Here is a 27,973-nt window from a genome sequence, read left to right as displayed (position 1 = left end):
CTTTTCATATTTTGTCCCACTGGGCACACACTGGTTGAATCAATGTTGTTTTCACGTCATTTCAAGGAAATGACGTTGAACCAACGTGGAATAGACGTTGAATTGACCAGTGGGGTGTAATTGATGTGTTTATAGATATGTATACTGTAATTGTTGTTTATTGATGTGTTCATGCAGAGCTCATGTGCGAAAGAGACTGCGTTCTCAGCATGACTCCCTGCTTAAATGAAGGTTAAAAAATAACCTAAAGAATAAATTGTGGCTGTGTCGAGGGGAGTGGACTTGAGACAGCTGAGGCAGCAGAGGTATGTATTGTGTTTAATAGCTTACTGTTTTTTTTGGGGGGGGGGGGGGGGATTGAGAGAGCATGCAGTTTTATGCAAGTAACACTTTAGTCTGTTAGACCTTTGCTGTGCTTCCACTTAAAATTTGCTGTGTTTTGTTTCAGGCCTTTGTAAAACTGTAAATTATCTTTGGTGACATCCAAATTACACCTGCCCAGTAAACTGGCGTACTGTACTATATTTGTAATACATTCTATATATTTTGTGATAGTCCTGTCTTGCATGCCTCCATACCAGTATCCAGTTAAGGTCTTATTGACCCTGCCCTATCTTAGAACCTGTCTCACAGATCTAAGAATGGTAGGCATATAATATCTGCTCCTTATTTTGTTTAACTTCTAGAGCTTTCAATTGTGCTTTAAGTGGAAATTGCATTGATTGCCAGTAGGAAGTGACATGTATTGTGTTGGTATCTCATCAATTAATGATCAACAAACAGATCATTTTTATGTTGTACTTGTAATGAATACGTGTGCAATTGCTGCTTCAGCACAAATGTGATGCCCCATTGTCCTTTCATTCATAGGCTAACTCGCTTCATGACTAATTTCTACAACAAGCCTTACTTACCCTAGTATAATTACATTTGTTAATCTAGTCAGCCAAAACTTCCTGCAATTTATCATCCTAAAATGCTGTTATAGTGTCTCAAAATGTCTAGACTTTAGCCTAACCTTGGTTAAAACGTTCCTCTGAATTAATACAACGCATAATATGTCCCTATAACTTAGATGGCAGACGAACAATGCCTGTGCCATGCAAAGGGCCTCGAGAAGCCGTGAAAAACTACAAAAAGGGTTATTATTTGTCATTTTATAAAGTACAGTGAACAAACCTCTGCTACTGCTCTTGAATGCAGCCCTTTGCTTGTTGCTTAGCAACCATGTGACACGGGTAGTTTACGCAGCCATTCAAGACGGAATAGAATCATACGGGACTTAACAACCCAATTTTTGTAACTTTATGGTCATAAAATAAAGTTTGTTGAAAATTTCATCGGATATATTGTTTCCAGATAACGTATCGGTGGTAGTTACAGTAGCGCCTGAATCAGGATGTTATAATTTGAAAAGAACGAAGGCCTATCCATTCTGGGAACAAGTAAGTTAAGTTGATAGCCAACTCGCTCACGCTTCGACTTTCTTCCATGCCATAACATAAGACATGACACACAGCTAGCCTGCTTTAAGCCATTAGTTTGCACAGTGGCAAGATGTAAAGGTAGCAAAAAGTGATTTCATTTCACCAACATTGATCTAACTAACAATAATTTGTTTTTTGTACAGTATTGTGGAGATTGCATATTGCGACAATGCCTGAAGTTGAACCACTCAGATTTCCATCAAGGGAGGACGGGCCAAGTTTACAAGGTTTGAATGAAATTTTGCACAAATAATAACCCCCTCACACACCTAAACACTTGAAAGGCAATTGAAACAGAACAGAGATACAGGTGGTAGCATTGTTATACAATTGGGATACTGTCTGTCATCACACATTGTCTTGCTTCTAAAGAGACACTTGATACAGATTGCCACAACAGCAGGTAATGTACTCTCACATTACAGTCCATGACAAAAGGTGAAAGTCGCCCACTTGCTTAATCATATTTCCTATGAGCGCTCCAGCTGCAGCATCATCTTACATAGAGTGGGCTATGTTGTGCCTTGAAAGCACTGGCCTAAAGTGTATGTTAGCCTGAGTAGGATATCTGTTTCAATATTGTGCATTTAGGCCAGGAGCCATACTGCAGCCAGATGGCACCCTTCCACCGCTAAGCCTATATCGCCCTTGAGTCTGCCACAGGAGGCTCAAATTAGGCTTCCCTGGCCCTTGGCCTATTCACTGATGCTTACAATACATTGATTGGTTATATGGACATTAATGGGTGATAGTGAAAATGACATAAGATCATTGTCGTATTGTCATAACACTGTGTACAGTAAGTCTCTTTCACACAAGGTGGAATACGTGTCCGATATACTATATCTTTGTGTCAGATTTTAAGGGATACAAATGTCATATTAATTATTCCTTATGTTATACTGTCATACTGTTGTTTGTATGTATCATATTTATGGAAAGCAATAATGTGTTTTTGGCTTTTCATCAAGCCAACCCAAAATGATCATGAATCGGGGCATAGGTCTAACTCTTCAATTTGATTTGCGGCTGGTCATTTCTGACATCTTTTAAGATCAGGTAGATCTTCAAGCAGTGTGCCCCAGCAGACGTCGCAGTTGTGCCCTGGTTAACACCCCCTCACCGTGCGTCAACAAAGCTGTTTGCCATATTCAGGAGCTGAAGAAGAAAGTGGAGAACTGGTGTCAACAGGTAAGATTCAAAGTGTGATCATGCAAAAAAGCTTTTTGAGTTAATTATTATGGGCCAAAAATATATTTAAAAAACAACAACATGGTGGACCTCCCGGGTGGCGCAGTGGTCTAGGGCACTTCATCGCAGCGCTAGCTGTGCCACCGGAGACTCTGGGTTCGCGCCCAGGCTCTGTCGCAGCCGGCCGCGACCGGGAGGTCCGTGGGGCGACGCACAATTGGCCTAGCGTCGTCCGGGTTAGGGAGGGTTTGGCCGGTAGGGATATCCTTGTCTCATCGTGCACCAGCGACTCCTGTGGCGGGCCGGGCGCAGTGCACGCTAACCAGGGGGGCCAGGTGCACTGTGTTTCCTCCGACACATTGGTGCGGGTGGCTTCCGGGTTGGAGGCGTGCTGTGTTAAGAAGCAGTGCGGCTTGGTTGGGTTGTGCTTCGGAGGACGCATGGCTTTCGACCTTCGTCTCTCCCGAGCCCGTACGGGAGTTGTAGCGATGAGACAAGATAGTAATTACTAGCGATTGGATACCACGAAAATTGGGGAGAAAAGGGGTTTGGCCTCCCGGGTGGCGCAGTGGTCTAGGGCACTGCATCGCAGTGCTAGCTGCGCCACCAGAGTCTCTGGGTTCGCGCCCAGGCTCTGTCGCAGCCGGCCGCAACCGGGAGGTCCGTGGGGCGACGCACAATTGGCATAGCGTCGTCCGGGTTAGGGAGGGTTTGGCCGGTAGGGATATCCTTGTCTCAGTATGTAAAATGTAATGAAATGTAATAAAATGTATGCAATCTACTGTAAGTCGCTCTGGATAAGAGCGTCTGCTAAATGACTAAAATGTAAAATGTAAATGTAAAAAATGGGTTAAAATTAAAATTAAATAAACATTTCTGTCATTTGTCTGCCTGTCTCCTCTACCAGTCAGGAAATGTTCAGCATCAGATGTCTCATGAAAAACAGCAAAAAAGCAAAACTTTTAGGTAAGATGTATCTTTTTGGTCCTATGTTATGTCCTATGTGTCACCTCCAACACACACACACACACACACACACACACACACACACACACACACACACACACACACACACACACACACACACACACACACACACACACACACACACACACACACACACACACACATTCTTGTTTAACCAACCTTATGGGGACACACAATTGTTTCCCATTCAAAGTCCGATTCTCCCTAACCCCAAAATCTAACCTTAACCCTAACTCCTAAACCTAACCTTTAACCCCTAACCCTAATTCTAACCCCAGCACTAATTCTAACTTAAACGCCCTAGAAATAGCCTTTTTCCTAGTGGGGACCAAAAAAATGTCCCCTGTTGGTCAAACTTTTGTTAGTTTACTATTCTTGTGGGGTATAGTTTAACACGTCCACAACCACCCATAAACAAACCCACACAAGCACACACATGCACATTGACTCACACACACACACACACACACACACACACACACACACACACACACACACACACACACACACACACACACACACACACAGTCAACGCTGGTGTTCTATTATATACTATTGTCAACTGAGTGACCAAGACAGGATATTTGTAAATACAGTCATACTGGACATAGCACATTCATGATCTATACTGATCTATGCATACTACCTCTTCTATTACTTGTTGTTTTTGACTTGACTCTTATTATTGATATTTATTATTGATTATTGTACTGTAATGTTGAGGGAGTTAGCACACAAGCATTTCACTGCCCCTTTCAAACCTTCTTTAAACTATGTACCCGATGAATACAATTTGATTCCATTTTTAAAAAATTTGTCTTCATTTTAAGCTTTACATTTACAGCATTGAATGTTCCTATTTCTTCAGGTATGTGAAGAAATGTGTTCCATGTTTTCCAGATTGATTTCCAGTGAATCTGTGTCTTCAATGATACCTACAGAGTTATACATCGAAGGCATTGGACTAAGTGCAAGAGGTGAAAGAGGTAAATATTTGTTATTTATTTTCTCAAATGAGAGGGATACAGTACACAGCCTTGTGTCACGTGATGAAGTCCATGAACACAACAGAATGTGTCTAGGAACAAAAATGTACAGTGTAATGGCATCTATAACATGCACACTATTTTTAATCAACCATATACAGTACAGCCCCTATTGTTTGCTTTCTGTACTATGAGTCCTCTTGTAGTTTATTTTATTTTAGCTTAGGTCATGTGACAATTATCAATCTTTTTCAATAGATAAGGCTACTGGTATACTATACGAGCATCTCTCTTCCTTCATACAGAGGGTGACCTGTTGTCTCCGCTGCGTAAGGAAACCACGGACGTCCTGGTAGAAGTAGTGTATCTGATTGAACGTCTGGAAGCTGATCGCCAGGATGCAGAGGAGGCTCTACAGTCAGAGAAGAAGAGAAGGAGAACTTTAGGGGGGAAAATGTATAGTATTTCACTGTGGAAGCAGCAGGAGTTCCCTGTAGCTGTCCAGAAAGGTCAGTCAGTGGCATAAAGACAAAGATCCCTAAAAGAAAGGTCATTCATGTTATTATCACTCTTTTATTAGGAGTATTATTCTGTAACACTTGTTGTTGAAGACAAAATAAACTGTAATCTAGTAGTTGGTAAGTTCTTTATATATTGCTTACAGTGCAACTTTACTTGAAACCTGGATATGTGCTGTTTCTCTCCAGAGCATGAGGCCTGTACCAGAGACATCAGTGAATTGAAATGGCATCTGAAATTGAGAAGAGATAAACTTCACCAAGTGACAGATAGAATGATCAAGACAGAGGTTCTGAATCAGCGGTTAAATGAGGACATTGATTTCATCAAGAAAAATGGGCCTCTTGTGAAGGAAAAACTGCAGCTGGAGAGCGATTTCATGATCCAAATTAATACGGCTCAACGTAAGGTACTGTTCACAATGAATTTTGTTCTAGTTTTTTTTTACACTGTTATTGTCACATATATATTGCATATATTTATATATATTTTTATTTTAGGCCCTTGAGACATTTTCAAAGACCTTCAGTGAACTGAAGAGTTTTCAAGAAGACATGAAAAAGGAAGAACTGAAAGCAGATGAGGATAGAGGATTGATGTTCAATGAACTTAAGGGCATCAGGAATCTGCTAAATGACAGACTGTGAGTACAGTATACAGCATATTAAATAGTATTACAGTGTCACGCCTGCTCCCACTCCCTCTCTCTGGCACTCAAGGGCGCCAAGCTGCCCATCATTATGCACACCTATCACCATCATTATGCACATCAGCGCTTCATTGGACTCACCTGGACTCCTTACTTTGTTGATTGCTTCCTCTATATCTACAGTTGAAGTCGGAAGTTTACATACATCTTAGCCAAATACATTTAAACTCAGTTTTTCACAATTCCTGACATTTAATCCTAGTAAAAATTCCCTGTCTTAGGTCAGTTAGGATCACCACTTTATTTTAAGAATGTGAAATGTCAGAATAATAGTAGAGAGAATGATCTATTTCAGCATTTATTTTTTTCATCAGATTCCCAAGTTTACATACACTCAATTAGTATTTGGTAGCATTGCCTTTAAATTGTTTATCTTGGGTCAAACGTTTTGGGTAGCCTTCCACAAGTTTCCCACAATAAGTTGGGTGAATTTTGGCCCATTCTTCCTGACAGAGCTGGTGTAACTGAGTCAGGTTTACACGCCTCTTTGCTCGTACACGCTTTTTCAGTTCTGCCCACAGATTTTCTATAGAATTGAGGTCAGGGCTTTGTGATGGCCACTCCAATACCTTGACTTTGTTGTCCTTAAGCCATTTTGCCACAACTTTGGAAGTATGCTTGGGGTCATTGTCCAGTTGGAAGACCATTTGCGACCAAGCTTTAACTTCCTGACTGATGTCTTGAGATGTTGCTTCAATATATCCACATAATGTTCCTACCTCATGATGCCATCTATTTTGTGAAGTGCACCAGTCTCTCCTGCAGCAAAACACACCCACAACATGATGCTGCCACCCCCGTGCATCACGGTTGGGATGGTGTTCTTCGGCTTGCAAGCCTCCCCCTTTTTCCTCCAAACATAATGATGGTCATTATGGCCAAACAGTTCTATTGTTGTTTCATCAGACCAGAGGACATTTCTCCAAAAAGTACGATCTTTGTCCCCATGTGCAGTTACAAACCGTAGTCTGTTTTTTTTTATGGCTGTTTTGGAGCAGTGGCTTCTTCCTTGCTGAGCGGCCTTTCAGGTTATGTCGATAGAGGACCCGTTTTACTGTGGATATAGATACTTTTGTACCTGTTTCCTCCAGCATCTTCACAAGGTCCTTTGCTGTTGTTCTGGGATTGATTTGCACTTTTCGCACCAAAGTACGTTCATCTCTAGGAGACAGAATGCGTCTCCTTCCTGAGCGGTATGACTGCTACGTGGCCCCATGGTGTTTATACTTGCGTACTATTATTTGTACAGATGAACGTGGTACCTTCAGGCGTTTGGAAATTGCTCCCAAGGATGAACCAGACTTGTGGAGGTCTACAATTTGTTTTCTTAGGTCTTGGCTGATTTCTTTTGATTTCCCATGATGTCAAGCAGAGGCACTGGGTTTGAAGGTAGGCCTTGAAATACATCCACAGGTACACCTCCAATTGACTCAAATTATGTCAATTAGCCTATCAGAAGCTTCTAGAGCCATGACATAATTTTCGGGAATTTTCCAAGCTGTTTATAGGCCCTTTTAGGGCTATGCGTCCAACTAGCGGGACAACTTCCGGTGAAACTGGAGGGCGCGCACTTCAAATAAATAATCCCAAAAATTATGGATATTAAATATTTAGGTACATATAAGTGTCTTATATCGGTTGAAAGCTTAAATTCTTGTTAATCTAACTGCACTGTCCGATTTACAGTAGCTATTACAGCGAAAACATGCCATGCGATTGTTTGTGGACGGCGCCCCATATCAAAATATTTTTCCACCGGCACAGGTTTCATAAATTCACAAATAGCAATTAAATATTTACTTACTTTTTGAAAATCTTCCTCTGATTTGTAATCCAAAGGGTCCTAGCTATAACATGTAGTGTCGTTTTGTTAGATAAAATCCTTTATATCACAAAAAGGCAGTTTAGTTGGCGCCATCGATTTGAGTAGTCCACTCGTTCAACATGAAAGGAAAGGAATCTGAAAATCTACCCCGAAACTTTGTTTCAACAAGTCAAAATACGTTTCTATTTACTACTCAGGTACCCTAAAATGGAATTAAACTATAATATTTCTACGAAAAGAACTGTGTTAAATAGACTGTGTCCCTGTCCTAAAACTGATATTTAGTTTTAGTTTTTGAAGTTACAAGCCTGAAACCTTGAACATAGACTGCTGTGGAAGCCATAGGAATTGCATCCAGGGAGCTAATTGTCAGTATGACCTTATTCTTGCCATTGTAAGAGGATGGTCTCTCAAAAAAACAAAATTCTGGTTGGTATTTCTTTGGATTTTATCCTACCATATCTATTGTGTTATTCTCCTACATTATTTTAACATTTCTACAAAGTTCAAAGTGTTTTCTTTCCAATGGTACCAATTATATGCATATCCTGGCTTCAGTGCCTGAGCAACAGGCAGTTTACTTTGGGCACGTCATTCAGGCAGAAATTGAGAAAAAAGGGGTCCTATCCCTAATTAAAGGCACAGTCAACTTAGTGTATGTAAGCTTCTGACCCACTGAAATTTTTATACAGTGAATTATAAGTGAAATAATCTGTCTGTAAACAATTGTTGGAAAAATTACTTGTGTCATGCACAAAGTAGATGTCCTGACCGACTTGCCAAAACTATAGTTTGTTAACAAGACATTTGTGGAGTGGTTGAAAAACAAGTTTTAATGACTCCAACATAATTGTATGTAAACTTCCGACTTCAACTGCATCTGTTCCTCAGTTTGATCCCTGCATCAGCATTAATGTCATTATGTTTCACCTATCCAGACGCTGTCCGTGTTTTGTTTCATGTTTGTTATTTATTAAATGTTCACTCCCTGTACCTTCTTCTCATCTCCCAGTGTCTGTCCTCACATACAGTATCTGACAGTTACCCAACCTTACCCAACCTAACGTTTTTTAGGTAAAGGTTAGAAGGAACCAGAAGGAACCAAAGGAATAATTGTCCAAGTAATCTGTCCTGTTAAATCTCAAATATTTCTGTAATCACGCGGTAACTTAACCTGACAGTGTTGCTATAAAGTACTTACAACTGTTGCGCCATGCTTGCAGTTTATTAATAATTTCACTTCAAAAGATGATTGTTATTTTGTCCAGAACTGAATTCCAGCAGCTGATAGATTATTGGGATGGCTACTGCATTACATTGAAGGAGACAGAGGAGATGGTGGCTTTGAAGGAGGAGGAGTGGGGAGACATGTCACAACGTATCCCTGTGCTAGAGGTGCAGGAGACTGCAGTCAATGAACTGGTGAGTACTGTACTGTGCTAACTGTGTACTGTATGTTACGTGAGCCAGACTGTAACTTAAATGATTTTCATCACTGTGAATAACTGCATTTATCATAATTAATGAATGAACGAATGAATGAGGAATTTTACTTAAGGAATATGCTGAAACATGCACCAATGTTCCTTACACATTGAGAATCCAATGTCTAGTTATTTTTTGGTCACAGGTTGTGGAGTTGAACATATTTATTGAGGTTGAAGGTAGAAAAATTGCACAATTAAAGGAAGAGATTTCAGAGCTGCAAAAAGAAGTCCATGCAACTGTAAGTGATGTCAAGATAGTTATTGTTGACGTTGAATATTTCTCACAATACTTTATTTATTGCATACGACTTATTGCATATTTATTGCTTCCTAACGTTGCATCCGGGGCATATTCCAGAGACTTGCAGGTGAAGCGGCGGTCTCTCACTCCGAGGAGGTGTTCTGTAAGAAACATCAGGACATCTTGGCTCTCCACGAGGAAAACAAAGAGTATGAACTAGAGACTGAGGACTACAGTAACATGATCTATGAGAGGTACTGTATGTAATTTGTGTGTATGTATGTGTGTGTGTGCATACTTACGTAGCTGTGTGTGTGTGCATACTTACGTATGTGTGTGTGTGTGTGTGTGTGTGCATACTTACGTACGTCTGTGTGTGTCCATCAGTGAACAGGCAGTGAAGCAGCTTCAGAAGGAGAGGAAGCGCATGCTACAGAAGATCAGTGTGAATGAGGAACAGAGAGAAGAGGCCAAGGAGGAGTTGTCCCAGGTGGCTGCAATGCACGCTAACACCAAGGTCAACCTGGAGGAGCTGGAGCAGCAGACCTTCATGGAGGAGCAGAGGATGAGGGTCCGTGTGGAGAGAGACATGCACTTAACTCGACATCCATACACTCTTACCTGTAGTATGATCAAGGCTACAGATGTAAGATCTTAATTTGCAATGCAGGACATTTAAAACTTGTGGTGTATTTGAGGTTTAAAAAGGCTTGTGAGGTTTGTAATTTCCACTTTGAGATTTCAGACTTGATTTTCCCTTTTGAAAATTGTATTAACCACTACAAAAATGTCCATGAATTATAATCCACATAATAATTTACATTTCTTGTTGCTGCAGGATTAATTTCCTGCTGTAGCAAACTGGCTCAAATGAAGATCTTACATCTGTAGAGATCCATGCACTCTTACCTGTAGTACCATGCACATAACTAGAGATCCATTTTATCAGAATCTATGAGGGTAAGTAAGAGAGACACTGATTTATAAATGAATCCTACATAAAGAGAAGGTTGGATATCCTCATTGACACAAGTGTCTGATGTTTAGATTCAAATTCCGTTAGATATTGTCAATCACATAAGCTGCATTAGTTGTCGGTGACAGAAGCACATGCTTTTAGAGATTCATCCATGCTTGGAGTCTCTATCAAGGTGGGTTTGTGAAAAGAGCCCTTGCAGATAGACATTCAGATATGCACTAGTAGATTCATGTACCATTATGAAGTGGGCTTCTTTACTAGTGTTACTGATGCAACACATATACATATCTCCTCAGAAAGTGATTGAGAATCTGAAGAAAGACATGATGAGCGAGATGAAAGCCATGGCCATTCTGAAGGTAAATCTCTTCTGTCTGTCTTCTGTAGAGTTTCGACTTTCACGGTTGGTTCTGTCAAGCATTTTTTTACAATCGGCTGTGTTCTAAAACCAGTAATCTCGTAAGACTGATCTTGGAAGGTGATATGATTCCTTGTGTACAGCAGTTTTGTTACGTTTTTAAACCTTATTTCAGGATACATTAACAACATTTAAAGCAGAATTACATCAGGAGCAAACCAACACAGAAAACGCCAGATGGGAACTTCATAAGGAATTTGAAGAGGTGTCATCAGCTACAAAACAACTGGAAATTGAAATGGAAAAACTGAGAAAGATTTACAATGATAAATCTGAGGTAATCTAACATTTTATGTTCAGTTTACTGTATTTCAAATGTTTTGTGAGATATGTTGAGTGTTTTAAATTCAATTGATTATTCATTTCTCTGTTTCAGAAAATTGAACGTTTAAGGGAGAAACTCTGTGATGTTCTAACAGAACACAAAAACACTACAAATTGTCTGAAAAAGGAAAGAAACTTGAAACTTGACCATCTAAATATAGTCAAGGTAAGATAAAGCAAGGATTTACACACAGTCACCGTATTTAAAAAATGGTGATAAATGTAATAGGTATTAGCACAACACATTTCATGATATAATGTATTACACCTAATACACACGCATGATTTACAAGTGATAGTGTAATGTATTTGAAATCACAAGGTGGGTGGTGGGACTTAATAAAAGTTATTGATGTTGAAATCATGCTGCCAAGTTTCATTGTGGCGCATGGTTCATTCATTTCAATCTTGTTTATTGTTGACAGGAATTACACCAAGATGTTACCAAGAGGTTTGACCACGCCTTGAGCAGAATCACAGTCCTCACTGCTAAGTCCAAAGAGTACAGAACAGAGTCTGACAGGATGGAGGAAACAGCAGCCACAATGCCAGATGTCATTGAAGAACTACAGTAAGAATCTCTCCTCTCCTCACAACCACCCTCTGCTCTGCCAATATAATATAATAGGCCTTCTACCCTATCTAGATTATTTAGAATGTATTATCATTGTAAGCCTACTGCACCAGAGACCCTGGAAAGCTTGAATGTATTAGTTTGATTCATGCTGTGCTCAGAGCGTGAAGCGTCACCATTAACTTTGAAGCCTTGGCTTTTCCATCATTGATATTAGCACAGGAATCAGCTTGGTATTATTCCAAATCAATTGATTGTCGTTCACCTGTATTTATCAGGTCCGTCTTTGATGCCGTAGAGTTCAAAAACCAAACAGCTACGTTGATCATGAACACCTTAGAACGTGATATCACCAACTGTCAACAACGGATTGAGCAAGCACTGCAAACTCACACTACTCTATTCACAACCAGACAGCAAAAAATGGAGGAAACCAAGGTAAAACACTGGGTCATTTGGTTAATACAAGGTGGTTTGGTTTATGTTGTACTCATTTTATTTGATGTTAGTGTTACTGCTATTCCTCATACAGCTAATCTTACTGGAATTGAGACCATGCACAGTAACATTTAGGTAGGCTAAAAGCAGGTAGGCTAAAACTTATTTATTCGTTTCCAAACATGCCCGTTGGCAATTGTCTTCAAAGTGGTATATTGGTAACAAACACAAGAGAAAGTCTGAAAGGGTCCTCAGCTTATTGTGTAGTTATTTGTGGATTAGTGTCACTAGAATTACTCGCTACAATCCGTTGTGAGAAGACCACAACAGCGTCCTAAGCAATTAGAATTACAAGTCAAGGTCAATCGTGTTGTGTTTTTTAAAGGAGTGACAACTAACTGTTGGAAAGTATTTTTCCAAACTGATAACCAACTGAGCACAGACGTCAATTCAACATGTAGCCCATGTTGTTTCAATGTAATTGTGAAAACAATGTTGAATCACCCAGTTTGTGCCCAGTGGGAAGGCCTCTCCTGTATTGGTGAATCTTTCTTGGTTGGACATTTGCTGTATTCAGTTACCTGTATGTTTAATCATCATATTAATTTAAATACAAACCTATTCTTCCCAACCTCACACCATTGACAAAACACATTTTTACCAATGTAATATTTTTTGTATTCACCTCGAAAAAGAGTGTAAAATATGTCTGTGGTGTACATTATTGTATATTTAAGCTTTGTTTTTTGAAGTGGCAATCAGCAGTTGAAAGAAAAACCAAGGGTGTCCCTGCTCCTGTTTCGGTAAAAATTTGAGGAATGGGACTGGAGAAATGTTACCACTCTCAAATTCATAGACAGAGCTATGGATGCAAGGAGTGACCATCAATGATATCAACATTATATTTTTAACCATGTTTAGAGGCTATAGAGTTTGTTTACATTTACTTTGTTTACAAACATTGCAGTAAAACAAGCTTATATTTTGGGTTCTGATGGGGTAAGACAGTTGAATTAAGCTCATGAGGCATTTATCAGTTATATTCTTCAATAAACTTATAGGTATATATCATTAATTTATGAGTCCAAAAATGGATGTAGCAACTGCAGATTGCCCCTTTAATGGGAGAGCCCAATTTATTGTAAGGTTTTCATCTGCAGCATGCAGGATTATCAGCCCAGCCACCGCCTCGTGGCTGATGGGAGTCTCACATGGCTTATCTAATGTGAAATCGCCATGTGGTATAGAGTTTCATTAAACGGTGATCAAGAATGCATTAGTTCAAAACAAGAAAAGGCAATGGAGCTAGGCCGCCATGCATCCGCGAGCGCAGCAACTTTAAAGAAGTTGTTGGCGTGAGACAATTTAAGAATTAGGAAGTCTTCCTCATAGACACAAGTCCCATTAGCCTGATAAAAGGCAATCATGCAAAAATAGCTTTAGCCTTTTTCACTTGAAAAAATGTAATGGAAACAACAATAGGCCTATCGCCCTTCTCACCAAATAAAAAGATCAAGAGTTAGAGCGAGTGTTAAGTTATAAGGAAATTGGTTAATTTGATCATTATGTTCATTAGGTCCTATATAACTACTGCTGTACACAGTTTCTATTCATATACTGTCCATACTTTCTATACGCGTTCTGAAATGTATTAACTTCTTTCTTTTTACTTTTTGGATTATGTGCGTAATCGTTTTGTATTGCTAGGTATTATTACTGCACTGTTGGAGCTAGAAACACAAGCTGCAAATCGCACCTGCAATAACATCTGCAAATCTGTGTACGCGACCAATACACTTCGATTTGATTTGAATATAAAGCACACACATAATGTCCACATTAGCATAACGTAATAAGCACACTAAGCATTTGGAAACCGCCGTGCGTGACTCAGTGAACGAGTAAACACAGTAATGACTGGACACATTGAGATATAAAATTACACAGGAGAAAGATGCTGACCTCATATTATCATTGGAAGGCCCCAGAGGTCACCATGGATGTTGACTGTTGGGATGTTAAATGTCAGGTAGAGCACATTAGTATTGCTAACAGCTCAGAGGAGGCTTGGGTTTGTGTGTGGGGAGACACTAAGGGGACTTTTCTGACCTGCATCCCATTGAAAGCCCAACTAGCCAAAATATATAACTAACCCTTACCTTAACACTAACCTTAACAAAACCCTTAACCCTAATCTTAACCTAATTTTCACCAAAATACTGTTTTGTATCTACAAACAGTTCCATTGAACTCATGAAGTCGCCCCATACACTGAGTAAATTGAAATTAAATGAATCAAAATCAGCTGAAGTCCAATTATTCAGCAGGTACAGTGCCTTCAGAAAGTATTCACTTTTCCCACATTTTGTTGTGTGACAGCCTGAATTTAAAATAGATTTAATTACGATTTTGTGTCACTGGCCTACACACAATACAGCATAATGTCAATTTTATTTTATTTATTTTATTTTTATTTAACCTTTATTTAACCAGGTAGGCAAATTGAGAACACGTTCTCATTTACAATTGCGACCTGGCCAAGATAAAGCAAAGCAGTTCGACACATACAACAACACATAGTTACACATGGAGTAAAAACAAACATATAGTCAATAATACAGTGAAAAAAAATAAGTCTATATACAATGTGAGCAAGTGAGGTGAGATAAGGGAGGTGAAGGCAAACAGATATATGTATAAATAAATAAAAATATAAAAAGGCCATGGAGGCGAAGTGAGTACAACACAGCAAGTAAAATAAAAACTAAAAAAAACACTGGAATGGTTGGTTTGCATTGGAAGAAAGTGCAAAGTAGAGACAGAAATAATGGGGTGCAAAGGAGCAAAATAAATTAATAAATAAATACAGTAGGTAAAGAGGTAGTTGTTTGGGCTAAATTGTAAATGGGTTATGTACAGGTGCAGTAATCTATGAGCTGCTCTGACAGCTGGTGCTTAAAGCTAGTGAGGGAGATAGGTGTTTCCAGTTTCAGAGATTTTTGTAGTTCGTTCCAGTCATTGGCAGCAGAGAACTGGAAGGAGAGGCGTCCAAAGGAAGAATTGGTTTTGGGGGTGACTAGAGAGATATACCTGCTGGAGCGCGTGCTACAGGTAGGTGCTGCTATGGTGACCAGCGAGCTGAGATAAGGGGGGACTTTACCTAGCAGGGTCTTGTAGATGACCTGGAACCAGTGGGTTTGGCGACGAGTATGAAGCGAGGGCCAGCCAACGAGAGTGTACAGGTCGCAGTGGTGGGTAGTATATGGGGCTTTGGTGACAAAACGGATGGCACTGTGATAGACTGCATCCAATTTATTGAGTAGGGTTTTGGAGGCTATTTTGTAAATGACATCACCGAAGTCGAGGATTGGTAGGATGGTCAGTTTTACAAGGGTATGTTTGGCAGCATGAGTAAAGGATGCTTTGTTGCGGAATAGGAAGCCAATTCTAGATTTGACTTTGGATTGGAGATGTTTGATGTGGGTCTGGAAGGAGAGTTTACAGTCTAACCAGACACCTAGGTATTTGTAGTTGTCCACATATTCTAAGTCAGAGCCGTCCAAAGTAGTGATGTTGGACAGGCGGGCAGGAGCAGGCAGCGATCGGTTGAAGAGCATGCATTTGGTTTTACTTGTATTTAAGAGCAGTTGGAGGCCACGGAAGGAGAGTTGTATGGCATTGAAGCTCGCCTGGAGGGTTGTTAACACAGTGTCAAAAGAAGGGCCAGAAGTATACAGAATAGTGTCGTCTGCGTAGAGGTGGATCAGAGAATCACCAGCAGCAAGAGCGACATCATTGATGTAAACAGAGAAGAGAGTCGGTCCAAGAATTGAACCCTGTGGCACCCCCATAGAGACTGCCAGAGGCCCGGACAACAGACCCTCCGATTTGACACACTGAACTCTATCAGAGAAGTAGTTGGTGAACCAGGCGAGGCAATCATTAGAGAAACCAAGGCTGTGGAATTATGGTTTTCAAAATTGTAACAAATTAATTAAAAATGAAAAGTTGAAATGTCTTGAGTCAGTAAGTATTCAACACCTTTCTTATGGCAAGCCTAAAAAAGTTCAGGAGTAAAAATGTGCTTAACAACCTAAGAACAACATAATAACAACCTTAACAACATAATAAGTTGCATGGACTCACTCTGTTTACAATAATAGTGTTTAACATTATTTTTTAATTACTACCTCATCTCTGTACCCCACACATACAATTATCTGTAAGTGTAAGGACAGATGCTGGGAGACTAGAGGCAAGTACAGGGAGTGAACATTTAATAAATAACGGACATGAAACAAAACACGGACAGCGTCTGGACAGGGGAAACAAAACAACATTAATGCTGATGGGATCAAACTGAGGAACATACAGATATAGGGGGGGAAATCAACAAAAAGAAGGAGTCCAGGTGAGTCCAATGCAGCGCTGATGTGCGTAATGATGGTGACAGGTGTGCGTAATGATGGGCAGCCTGGAGCCTTCGAGCGCCAGAGAGGGGGAGCGGGAGCAGGCGTGACAGTAAGGTTCCTCAGTCGAGCAGTGAATTTCGAACACAGATTCAACCATAAAGACCAGGGAGGTTTTCCAATGCCTCACAAAGAAAGGCACCTATTGGTAGATGTGTAAAAAATAAAAAAAAGCAGACATTGAAGATTGCTTTGAGGATGATGAAGTTATTAATTACACTTTAGATGGTGTATCAATACACCCAGTCACTACAAAGATACAGGCGTCCTTCCTAACTTAGTTGCCGGAGAGGAAGGAAACCGCTTAGGGATTTCACCATGAGGCCAATGGTGACTATAAAACAGTTACAGAGTTTAAGGGCTGTGATAGGAGAAAACTGAGAACGGATCAATAACATGGTATTTGCTCCACAGTACTAACCTAATTAACAGAGTGAAAAGAAAGAAGCCTGTGCAGAATACCAATATTCCAGAACATGCACTCTGTTTACAACAAGACACTAAAGTAATACTGCAAAAATGTGGCAAAGCAATTCACTTTTTGTCCTAACTAAAAAGTGTTATATTTGGGGCAAATTCAATACAACACATTACTGAGTACCACTCTCCATGTTTTCAAGCATAGTGGTGGCTGCATCATGTCATCGGTATGCTTGTAATCAAGGACTGGGGAGTTTTTCAGGATAAAAGAAATACAGAATGGAGCTAAGCATAGGCAAAATCCAAGAGGAAACCCTGGTTCGTCTGCTTTCCAACAGACACAGCAGGACATTAACTTACAACACAAGGCCAAATCTACACTGGAGTTGCTTGCCAAGAAGACAGTAAATAAAAAAATATATACAGTATATATGGGGGATTGGAAATTATGCAAACAATTACAATGATAGAATCCACAATCTATCTGTAATTTTGCAATTTTATAGCCGAGTTAGTTTAGACATAAATCTGCTTTGACATCTATTGTCACACCCTGATCTGTTTCACCTGTCCTTGTGCTTGTCTCCCCCGCCACCCCCCCCCCCCCCCAGGTGTCGCCCATCTTTCCCATTATCCCCTGTGTATTTATACCTGTGTTTTCTGTCTGTCTGTGCCAGTTCGTCTTGTTTGCCAAGTCAACCAGCATTTTCCTACTAGCTCCTGTTTTTTTCCCCAGTCTCTGTTTTTCACTTCCTCCTGGTTCTGACCTTTGCCTGTCCTGACTCTGAGCCTGCCTGCCTGACCATTCTGCCTGCCCCTGACCTCGAACCTGCCTCCCGCCCTGTACCGTTTTGGACTCTGACCTGGTTATGAACTCTTGCCTGTCCCCGACCTGCCTTTTGCCTACCCCTTGGACTATAATAAATATCAGAACTCAAACCATCTGCCTCTTGTGTCTGCATCTGGGTTTCGCCTTGTGTCGTTATATTTATGCCAGGACTCTAGCAATAATCAACAACCAATTTGACAGAACTTTAAGAATTTTGAAAATAATAATGAGCCAATATTGTACAATCCCGGTGTGCAAAGCTCTTAGAGATTTATCCAGAAAGACTCACAGCTATAATCAGTGCCAAAAGTGATTCTAACATATATTGACTCTGGTGTGAATACTCTAAATTCGATATTTCTGTATTTCCTTTTCAATAAATTAGCTAAAATTCTATAAACATGTTTTCACTTTGTCATTATGGGGTATTGTGTGCAGATGGATGAGATTTTTTTTATTTATTTAATCCATTTTGAATTCAGGCTGCAACACGACAAAATGTGGAATAAGTCAAGGGGTATGAATACTTTCTGAAGGCACTGTAAATGTCTGTCATGATCTTCAAACCCAAATGTTTCCAAAGCGTTTCCACCATCAACATAGTGTCTTCCTTCATTAATGTAATCAAACAGCTAGCTGGCGTTCTGTGTAGTTGTCACCGTGGATAAAGTAAACAACGCAACCAAACTACAGACTCCATAAGTTTCTTCTGGGCAATGAAGTGTAATTCGTTCCATTTACACTTCAGATAACAGCAGCCATCAGATGGGCTTAGTCAGTAGTGCTGCATGCCTTGCCTGCTGTAATTAAAACTGGAATCAATAGAAAGCATTTGTCATGTTTACAGCCCCCCCCCCCCCCCCCCCCTCTTTCTGCTGGGTTAAACTCATCACCTTAGTGCTGCTGTTGTGTTTTACTGCAGAGACACACATCATTATGTTCCTTCGTTCTGCAGGTACAGCACAGTACAGTCGAGACCAACAGGATACAGCAGCTCAATGGATACAACAGCACAGTGATCAAATACTCTGGGAATGAATGGTGTTGAGACTTGACAAGAGGGCAGGCAGAGAGAGAGAGACAGTTACTCAGTCATTGTTATTTATTTGATTTCCAGAATAGTGTCCAGTCAGTGTTTGTCTGTATTTGTCCCTGTGTGCCCTAGATTGTAAGACTCACACATCCAGTAGTATGCACACACATATAGTCTCACACAGGTGTACTTGTTCCCCCTACTAAATAACCTATGACAAAATATGTTATTGGAAATTCATTTTAAGCCTGTCATAATTCTGAGTATACAGTATGCCCTAAATACACACTGTAAATCTATGGATTCACTCCCAGGCCTATGTAACAGTATAACTTTAAACCGTCCCCTCGCCCCGACACGGGCGCGAACCAGGGACCCTCTGCACACATCAACAACTGACACCCACGAAGCGTCGTTACCCATCGCTCCACAAAAGCCACGGCCCTTGCAGAGCAAGGTGCAACACTACTTCTAGGTTTTAGAGCAAGTGATGTAACTGATTGAAACGCTAGTAGCGCGTACCCGCTAACTAGCTAGCCATTTCACATCCGTTACACTTATTGGTTCATGAGAATGTTTATCTATAACCATAGCCTGGGACAGTGATCCATATCTTTGATCGCTCATAACAGTAGCTGACATTCAACATAAGGTGAATGCACCAATTTGTAAGTCGCTCTGGATAAGAGCGTCTGCTAAATGACTTAAATGTAAATGTAAATGTACTGTATACAGTGCAGTATAACTGCTACTTCAGCATGTATTGTTCCTTGGTCCTTGGCAGCTCTCCTCCACTAGGGGTTGATGGAACCATCAACCATGAAGGCCTCCTCAGTCATACTGTGCTGCAATCTGCCATGTCTCCTCAATATTTTCTGACTGTGGACCCCTCTCATAAGTCCTGTCAAGTGCTTAAAAATTGTCAGGACACCTTGTTATCAATATATGTGAAACCGTGTAACTGAACGTGTGTTTGTATGTGTATGTGTTGTAGTCTGACCTAAAGGTAGCCCTAAGAGAGAACGCTGAGTTGGCCCACGAGTACAGAGCCCTTCAGAAAGTCCTGATGATCGCCAAGCAGGGGGCTGTTGGGGTGTTTGACGAGAGGAATCGAGCAGAGGCATCTTTTTATGATCACAAACAGGTAGGCTCTCTACTGAACGTGTCTACTTCCTAATGTTATAAAATGATAGAGCTTTACGTATTGAATCATAATCACTATCATTGAATCATACATTTAAATCATTATATGATATTATGTTATGTTAAATGATATTATATCCAGTTTTCCGTTTGATTGGAATGTTTCTTAGCATGGTCAGTAATTTTCAGATTGTTTTAGTTGGGTAACCAATGAGATGACTGCAGTAATCTGATCTTGATGAGATAACCTTAGTGTAGGAGGATGACGGATGTGATATAGTAGTATTTCTGCCCAGGGGGAGATTAGAGAGAGGATAGGTGGATGTAATTCATGCAAACACATAAAGACTAAGCTCACTATACAGGTGTTCCAAGGTGACATGTTTCATTATGTTTGCTTCTGTTCACTAGGTTGTCCAATGGGCTGGGTTGGCCAATGGGCTAGGTTGGCCAAAGGGCTAGGTTGGCCAAAGGGCTAGGCTGGCCAAAGGGCTAGGTTGGCCAAAGGGCTAGGTTGGCCAATGGGCTAGGTTGGCCAATGGGCTAGGTTGGCCAATGGGTTAGGTTGGCCAATGGGCTAGGTTGGCCAATGGGTTAGGTTGGCCAATGGGCTAGGTTGGCCAATGGGCTAGGTTGGCCAATGGGCTAGGTTGGCCAATGGGTTAGGTTGGCCAATGGGCTAGGTTGGCCAATGGGCTAGGTTGGCCAATGGGCTAGGTTGGCCAATGGGCTAGGTTGGCCAATGGGCTAGGTTGGCCAATGGGTTAGGTTGGCCAATGGGCTAGGTTGGCCAATGGGCTAGGTTGGCCAATGGGCTAGGTTGGCCAAAGGGCTAGGTTGGCCAATGGGCTAGGTTGGCCAATGGGCTAGGTTGGCCAATGGGCTAGGTTGGCCAATGGGCTAGGTTGGCCAATGGGCTAGGTTGGCCAATGGGCTAGGTTGGCCAATGGGCTAGGTTGGCCAATGGGCTAGGTTGGCCAATGGGCTAGGTTGGCCAATGGGAGGGAGACACATAGCAGGCACAGGTCAATAATAGAAAAAGAGAATACACTCTCAATGCTAATACTCCCAAAGGTCTTAAATGAAAACTACAGAACAACGTCTACTCCTAAAGGTGTTGAATCGTTGTGAGAGAGGCTACAGAAAACAACATTTCAACCGTTTCGGTTTTTATGGTCCGGGATGCAATTTAACTTTGATCTTAAAAGAAATTGCAAGTGAAGACCATATTCTATAGCCTAAACAGGAAATAAAACATGCACTGCTTCAGGCAATAAGCAATAGACATGATTTGTTTCTCCAAAATGACTAATACCTTTACTTGAGCAATTCCTCATCTAACTGAATGAATGTTATCAAGTGAAAAATGCAGAAATAAAATCCTGTGGGCAGGATTCTCCACGCTCATGATCAAAGCCTGATTGAGCCTTCCTTAACCATTTCTGTTTGTTTCAGCTCTAGACATAGACATTTAGTACAGAACCACCTACCAACATCTCTCATTTTCTCATTCTAAATAGAAACAGATTTCATGTAATGTAATTCCTTTTAGTTTTTTTGTTGCTGATTTTCATATCCCTCTGACAATCTAATCTCTAACAGTTGTTATTCTCAATACCCAATGTTACAGGGTTTTATTCATAGTGGCTAACTCACCTGCTTCTGTCCCAGAGAAGAAAGACTAGCTTCAAAGGACCCAGCACACTGGTGGGATCATAACATAACACACATATTTTGACAGCCCATAGCAATACTGTGTACTGGAATGACTTGATTCACTCCAAACATGGAAGAAGCTCTCAGTTGTTTGAAGAGCCTGTAAAATATTTGATATTCAGCAGAGGGAGCCAATGGAAGCTCCTGCTAAGGCGCTCTACTGGCCTGACTCAGCGAGCCAAGGTTTACAGGCTTTGGCCTGTTATAATACAGACGTAGTTAGCACCATAGTAATAAGACATTGTACACAAAGATACATTCTGAATGTATGGCATTTGTTATTAGTTGACATTATACAGTAAGTTCCTGTTACAATTGGTACATGTTTTAATCACCTGCACATAGCTGAATGCTTCAATGCTCCAACCCAACACTTTCCTCAAATGTTAGGCAATATCAAAATACCTTTTTTTTGTATAATGGTTACCTACCATACCTACCCCCATCTACTAGGATAGCACTAACCTAAAAGTGGTTTTCAATGGCGATGTGTTATTTCTCCTCCAGTAGCATCAGTTACCTTATGGTTCATTTAAGTGGCCTCATCACTGCATGTAAGCATTGTTTTGTTTATGTGGATGGAGCTCTCAGCACAGGTTTTTAACAGGGCATGCTATGAAGAAAATTCCTGTTATTGTCTTTCCTTCAGCAGTAGATGGCTGAGCTAATTCGCTTTAGTTTCTCTATGCACTGGGGAACACATTGCCAAGCAATGATAAGCTTTGCAGGAAGAAAACAGAGATGGAGGGAGAAAAAGCAATGGCATCTATCAGAATTGAAAGAAACCCCTTTGTTTGAAACTGTGTTCAAATAATAAAGCAAGCGAGCAGGATGTCTTTCCAATAGACTAGGAATAATTTCTAGTTTCGGTGGGGGGTTCATGACTGTGTGTATGTGTAAAATATGTCTTGAGGGGATTGATATAAAGTTAAACTGGGTGAAGTAGAAATATTTTACTCATCAGCTTTGCAGTCACAGAGTTTGCCTCAGCTAGAACAAAACTGCTGAAGCATTTAGAGAAAATTAACCCCCCATCCTGGCAGCCAGATGTGACTGGATTCTGATGACTGCACACGAGTGGGCAGAGAAACCAAGAGACTGTGAAATTCCTGTCAGGCCTGTGTACTGCAGAATGGGCTATTGACTGCTTTCTCTATTCCCCTCCATCATTCTTCTTGAACACTGCCATTAATTTCCTCTCCTGCCTTACCAATTCCTTTTTCTCTCTTCTCTCTTCCCTTCCTGCTTTCTCCCTGTCTGCCCCCTCCAAGATTTCTTTGTTGCAGAAGAGGATGCACAAAGCTGTGGTGAAATACTTCAGACAACGCAACCTCTATAACCAGGCTGAACTGGCCCGCTTCCAGACCCTCTCTAACGAGAACAAACAGAAAATAAAAACTGTCCAGGTATGTATGTTTCACAGAATTTTTCCTTGTGAATCCACACACATACAACATTACAACCATTCCAGTTCAATGGAGTTTTCTTCAATTCTTCAATCCGCCTGCCTAGTCCTGCAGTATATCACAATCATTTTTTTAAGCTTTGGGAGGATTCATTGGATGAGTAGATTTTATTAATTTAATGGGAGTATAATAATTTATGACAGTATAATGACTTCATGTAATGCCTTCATGTAATGCTGAGCATGTGTGGCATCCCAAAGTTAAAACATGTTGAGCTGAGCGTCATGCCTCCATTGGCAGGGGACTAACCAGTCCACTAACCCACAGTAAAACATTCACCAGTCACCACAGCCGTCTGTAGCGTCATCACACGAGAGTTAAAGACACCACCATCACCCTTCCTCCATATATCCAGTCGTCACAACGCCGGCACAGTGACGTGATTGACGATGTTTCGGTGTGAGTGCCTATGACAAGCTGCGACCCAGCATCTGAAGCTAGCCCTTTCTCCTCTCCAGAGAACTATACATTCACTCTGTTAGGGCGCATATTTATTCACGTTTGGCTGTGTGGCCGCCTTATGTTTATTGTGTTGTTACTACTGGATAACTATCTATGGTACAACTACAAACCCTCCTGTGTTCCTAGGTTGAATAACCCCTAGCTACCTTTCTCATGTTTTGCTGAAAAAGTAGTAGGCACGTATTCTGAATCTGCAGGGGTGCATGGAGAAGTGGAGATCTTCAATTACTGGATAATGGGTGGCTAATATGTAGTGAGATTTGAGAGGAGGTCAAAGCGGACAGAAGGAGAGTGATGAATCTTTATCAAATGTCCTGTCCTGTAGCACCCTCACCGACCATCATAGTGTAGCAGGCAGGTGCCATTCAACCATGGAACCATTCACATTCTCTCACCCATTATATTTTTTATACAGAGGTGTTTACATTCAGCATTGTTTCCTTGCCCCTGCTTTCTATCCAGGTGTGACAGCCAGCCATGTTTATCGGCAGCTTTTCCCAAGCTAGCACTACCATTACCTATGTCACAGTCCCACAGACTTAGACAATACAAGTTTTGTCTAGGTCTTCATTGCGATTCAAATTATAATTCAACTGATTTGATTCGATCAGACTTCTTCCCAGATAGAATTGATTTGACATCATTTCAGACCCTCTGTGTCTAGTCTTCTCTACACAGTGAGCAATAACACATTCAGTCATTATTTCCCTATCCATCCATTCCTTCCCCCTTTGTATTGCCGACATGCTTTTTGATTGGTCTTATCCAGCCAAACATTACAGCCAGTCAGTCAGGGAGGGAGGGAGCAGTCATGTCTCCCAGGTCTAGCCCCGAAGAGAGGAGGGGAGGCCCTAGGCAGCTGAACACAGAGCAGAGGGTAGAGCAGAACAGGGAGGAGTGGAGCATGGAGGAGGAGGAGGAGGAGGGAGGAGCTATCAGGGAGCTGCAGAGTGTGAAGGACAAAAGAGCTGGTGTATTGAAGCGCAGCGCACCGTCACCCGTCACAGCCCAGCACAGGGTCCCTCAGAGCAGAGCAGCTACTCACATTAAACCCCCAACCCGGCTCCTGCTGACTAAAGCAGGCTTTACTACGCACTATGCACAGCTTCCTTACTAAGCTTCCTTACTCAGGGTCCTTACTAAGAGTAGTGCACACCCCTTAGAAAGACCCCTTAGAGTAGTGCACACTTTAAGCACAACGACCCTCAGAGTAGTACACACTTAAAAATCAAAGGCCCTCTAAGTAGTGCACACTTACAAATAATGCAGTGCATACTTTTAACAGAAAGACCCTCCGAGTAACGTTTATGTTAAAACCAAAGCTCCTCAGTGATGCACTGCATATTTTACATACTGATGGTGATGGCCTCATAGCAGTTACCACCAACAGAACAAACCATAATGAAACAAATGTACCAAAATGGAGTCTTCATGGACTGAATCCTGCTGGGTGCTATACAAATCCATCATATCCACTTAACCTATTTGGCAGAAGATCAGAAAGGTCAGGTCTGCACTTCCACCACCAAGGCACACTAGCATTATGAAGCCAAATGTAACTTATTTTCTTGCTTTGCAGTAGCTACAGAGGAGGAGGCAATGGGCGGTGTGGGATGGTGGGTGTGTGTGGTGGTGGGGGCGCTGTCATCCTGTAACACCGCTGCCAGAACTGGCAGTTGAGTTTTTGTGTTCTGCCAGTTTACACCAGGGATGGCATAATTGACAATGGCTAACAGCGGCGAGGCTCACAGTGCAGAGTGCTTGTTGAATGGCCAGTAATGATAGTAGCAGACGCCCACTAGCCCCAGTCTCCAGGGACAGTAATCCAAGATCCTGTTTCTGATATAATTGTTAGTCAGAGAATTTCTGCATGGCTAGGCCGGTTCAGATTCCCAAGTTGGTTGACAGTGCCAGGCAGTTTAATAGAAAAACTGGATGCTGAGATTTTTAAAACACAGGCGTACTGAACCTGCACCATGGTTCAACCAGGAGCCTCTCTCTCTTGTACTTGTTCTCGCTCTCTCCTTCCACAAAATAAAGAACAAGACGCTGGGCGTAACTTACTCTCACTATCTCTAGACAGCACGTCGAGCAAGCAGCAAGTAGTGAAACAGACGGAGAACGGAGAAAGCATCACATCAACACTGGAGTTGTCTTTGTCTACTGTATGTCTGTCATCAAAGCTGCTGCTCTCCCTCTCTAATCTCCCCAACTCAACGTCATCTGACTACTGTCGTCACTCTGTTTTCCTAATTAGAATGGATTCGTTGATTCTATTTGCTCCCTTATTCAAACAGGAGGAGTTGTCAGAAGCAATCCGGCGCATTTCTGCCTTTCTGCACTCTCTGGCAGAAGACTCAGCAACCAGTGATGATGCTGCGACGATGGAGACAGCAGCAGGGAACAAACAAGCGGGTCTGGATGCCATTGGGTTGAACAAGAAGAAGATGCCTACAGTTCAGATAACAGTGTAATTGGACATTCACCTGGTGCCAGACAACTTACTTACCCCAGCACGCTTCACTCACTCACTATCCCTCTCTCTTTCTCTCTCTCTCTCTCTCTCTCTCTCTCTCTCTCTCTCTCTCTCTCTCTCTCTCTCTCTCTCTCTCTCTCTCTCTCTCTCTCTCTCTCTCTTTCTCTTTCTCTTTCTCTTTCTCTCTCTTTCTTACCAGCAGCAGATCCATAACAATGAAACAGGTGACTTTCATGCTGCTGCCAGGACTGATCTAATTTTAGCAGGGTGAATGATTGCAATTGGCTTTGCCTCATCAGATAATTAATCTATGTCACCATTAATTGGAAAAGAGAATAATTACAGGCAGTGTTGACAGAAATTCTAAGCTTCTCCAGATTTGGAGATCTAATCAGGACTACTAAAACCCACCGTGACCTTAACTACCACTTAGTACACTACCTCGACCACCCGGACCAATGCCTGAGCAAAACACTTCCTCTCAGGAGACAAGCACACTTGTTTTTGTTGTTTCATTTTTTTTCTCCCTCTCTCATTTTCTCTCCCTCTTCTAGAAAGCTGTCTCCCTCAATCACTTTTCAATATTCAATCTTAATTTTGTAGAAGTTTAACATTTTCAATGAGCTGGAGATGAATGATTAATGAATAAATTTAAATGCTTCATTTTGTCCATGGATCATTAGTTAAGTCCTTTGTGGGAAGGACCTGAGAAAGGAGTGAACATTATTGAGACATTAGCCTGGAGCAATCCAGGGTAAATAGTGTGCACATTACCAAAGGATGTTGTGTAGCGGGGTGCAGTAGCCTACTGGCTTTCTAACGGAAGAACCCCCAGGTAACGCTGCTTTCAATTTGCCACATCTCACCTGAATCACACATAGTATTTATTTGGAAGAGAAAAAAGATGTTTATTATTTCATCAAGCATGTTCCCATTGCGTCATAGGCCTAACAATGATGTGGCACATTCATATTTATTAAACACACTTCAAAAGTTTTTTTCCCCTCTTTCATAAACATTAGTGATACAAGTATTATTACCACAGCATTGTTTATATTTTGATTATTGTGATGGGACAATTTCAGACTATCGCTGAAATGGGCTATTAAGCTATGGAGATGGCCATTGGATTGATGTAAGATCTGTTCTCGCCAAGATGTTCTTGAACTCACCTCTAGTAGTGACAGTGATTTCCTATCAGGTCACTCAGCCAGGTGATAGATATTGTTGGTCCGGGTCTGCAGTCTTCTGGTTGATAGAGACGTTTGTATGTTGATGACACCTATCTCCTGCCTTCCAGCCAGCCAGGGCAGAGGGGGGCAGTATGAAACAACAGGCTGAGAGAGGGAGACAGTAGCTCGGTTTCCATCCAATTGGGGAAAGATTTCCATGCTCATTTTCAAAAATCTGCATAAAGAAAATATTTTCAAAAGTTCAATGTTTCCCTCACATTTTCAACTCTGTTGCGTTAAAATAGAACATTTGCCTGCTCTGGTCTAAGCACTTGCTCTCTAGTCAACAACTCGCAGAAACAGGTGCTCTAGGCCTACATAATGAGATTATTATGGATAATATTTTTATTTGTCAAACGGCAGTCAAGTATCGATCATCATGTCACCAGAATCAGACCATCGATATTTATTGAAAAGGAGCATCAAGATCACTGTGCACTTTCACCACCCTGTGAAGTTCATCATAAGTTACTGTATTTCATCTGTAGCCTAATAAACTGCATGGTTTCCCGAGTCCTCGTGTTTGAACCACACAACATATTGCATGATCCCAACTTTACTT

The 27,973-nt window shown here is 41.3% G+C and overlaps 1 protein-coding gene across 2 annotated transcripts; it reads left to right on the top strand.

Annotated features, from left to right (window-relative positions):
• The first annotated feature begins 182 nt into the window (after positions 1 to 182).
• Positions 183 to 27,924, top strand: LOC129813736 (coiled-coil domain-containing protein 178-like). Of its 2 annotated transcripts, none has more exons than XM_055866209.1 (20): positions 183 to 305; positions 1,631 to 1,714; positions 2,542 to 2,678; positions 3,586 to 3,644; positions 4,566 to 4,651; positions 4,957 to 5,160; positions 5,359 to 5,579; positions 5,671 to 5,813; positions 8,973 to 9,126; positions 9,335 to 9,430; positions 9,550 to 9,686; positions 9,820 to 10,003; positions 10,708 to 10,770; positions 10,945 to 11,106; positions 11,206 to 11,319; positions 11,579 to 11,724; positions 12,006 to 12,165; positions 19,911 to 20,060; positions 23,047 to 23,181; positions 26,001 to 27,924. In XM_055866209.1, exons 2-20 carry the CDS (start codon positions 1,657 to 1,659, stop codon positions 26,175 to 26,177), a joined length of 2,586 nt encoding a protein of 861 aa, XP_055722184.1. In that variant the 5' UTR covers positions 183 to 305; positions 1,631 to 1,656; the 3' UTR covers positions 26,178 to 27,924. The 2 variants fall into 2 exon arrangements, with proteins under 2 accessions (XP_055722184.1, XP_055722183.1); XM_055866208.1 differs by lacking the exon at positions 183 to 305 and adding an exon at positions 1,229 to 1,445.
• Positions 27,925 to 27,973: the final 49 nt, after the last annotated feature.

This window comes from Salvelinus fontinalis, chromosome 17, assembly GCF_029448725.1.
Source record: "Salvelinus fontinalis isolate EN_2023a chromosome 17, ASM2944872v1, whole genome shotgun sequence".
Classification (NCBI taxonomy): Eukaryota; Metazoa; Chordata; class Actinopteri; order Salmoniformes; family Salmonidae; genus Salvelinus; species Salvelinus fontinalis.
This window is presented reverse-complemented; position numbering and strand designations above follow the sequence as displayed.

Coding starts and splice junctions, on each gene's coding strand:
- LOC129813736 (XM_055866209.1), top strand. CDS start 1,657: ATGCCTGAAGTTGAACCACTCAGATTTCCATCAAGGGAGGACGGGCCA. Junction 9,431..9,549: donor AAAAAGAAGTCCATGCAACT/GTAAGTGATGTC, acceptor GGCATATTCCAG/AGACTTGCAGGTGAAGCGGC. Junction 11,320..11,578: donor ACCATCTAAATATAGTCAAG/GTAAGATAAAGC, acceptor TATTGTTGACAG/GAATTACACCAAGATGTTAC.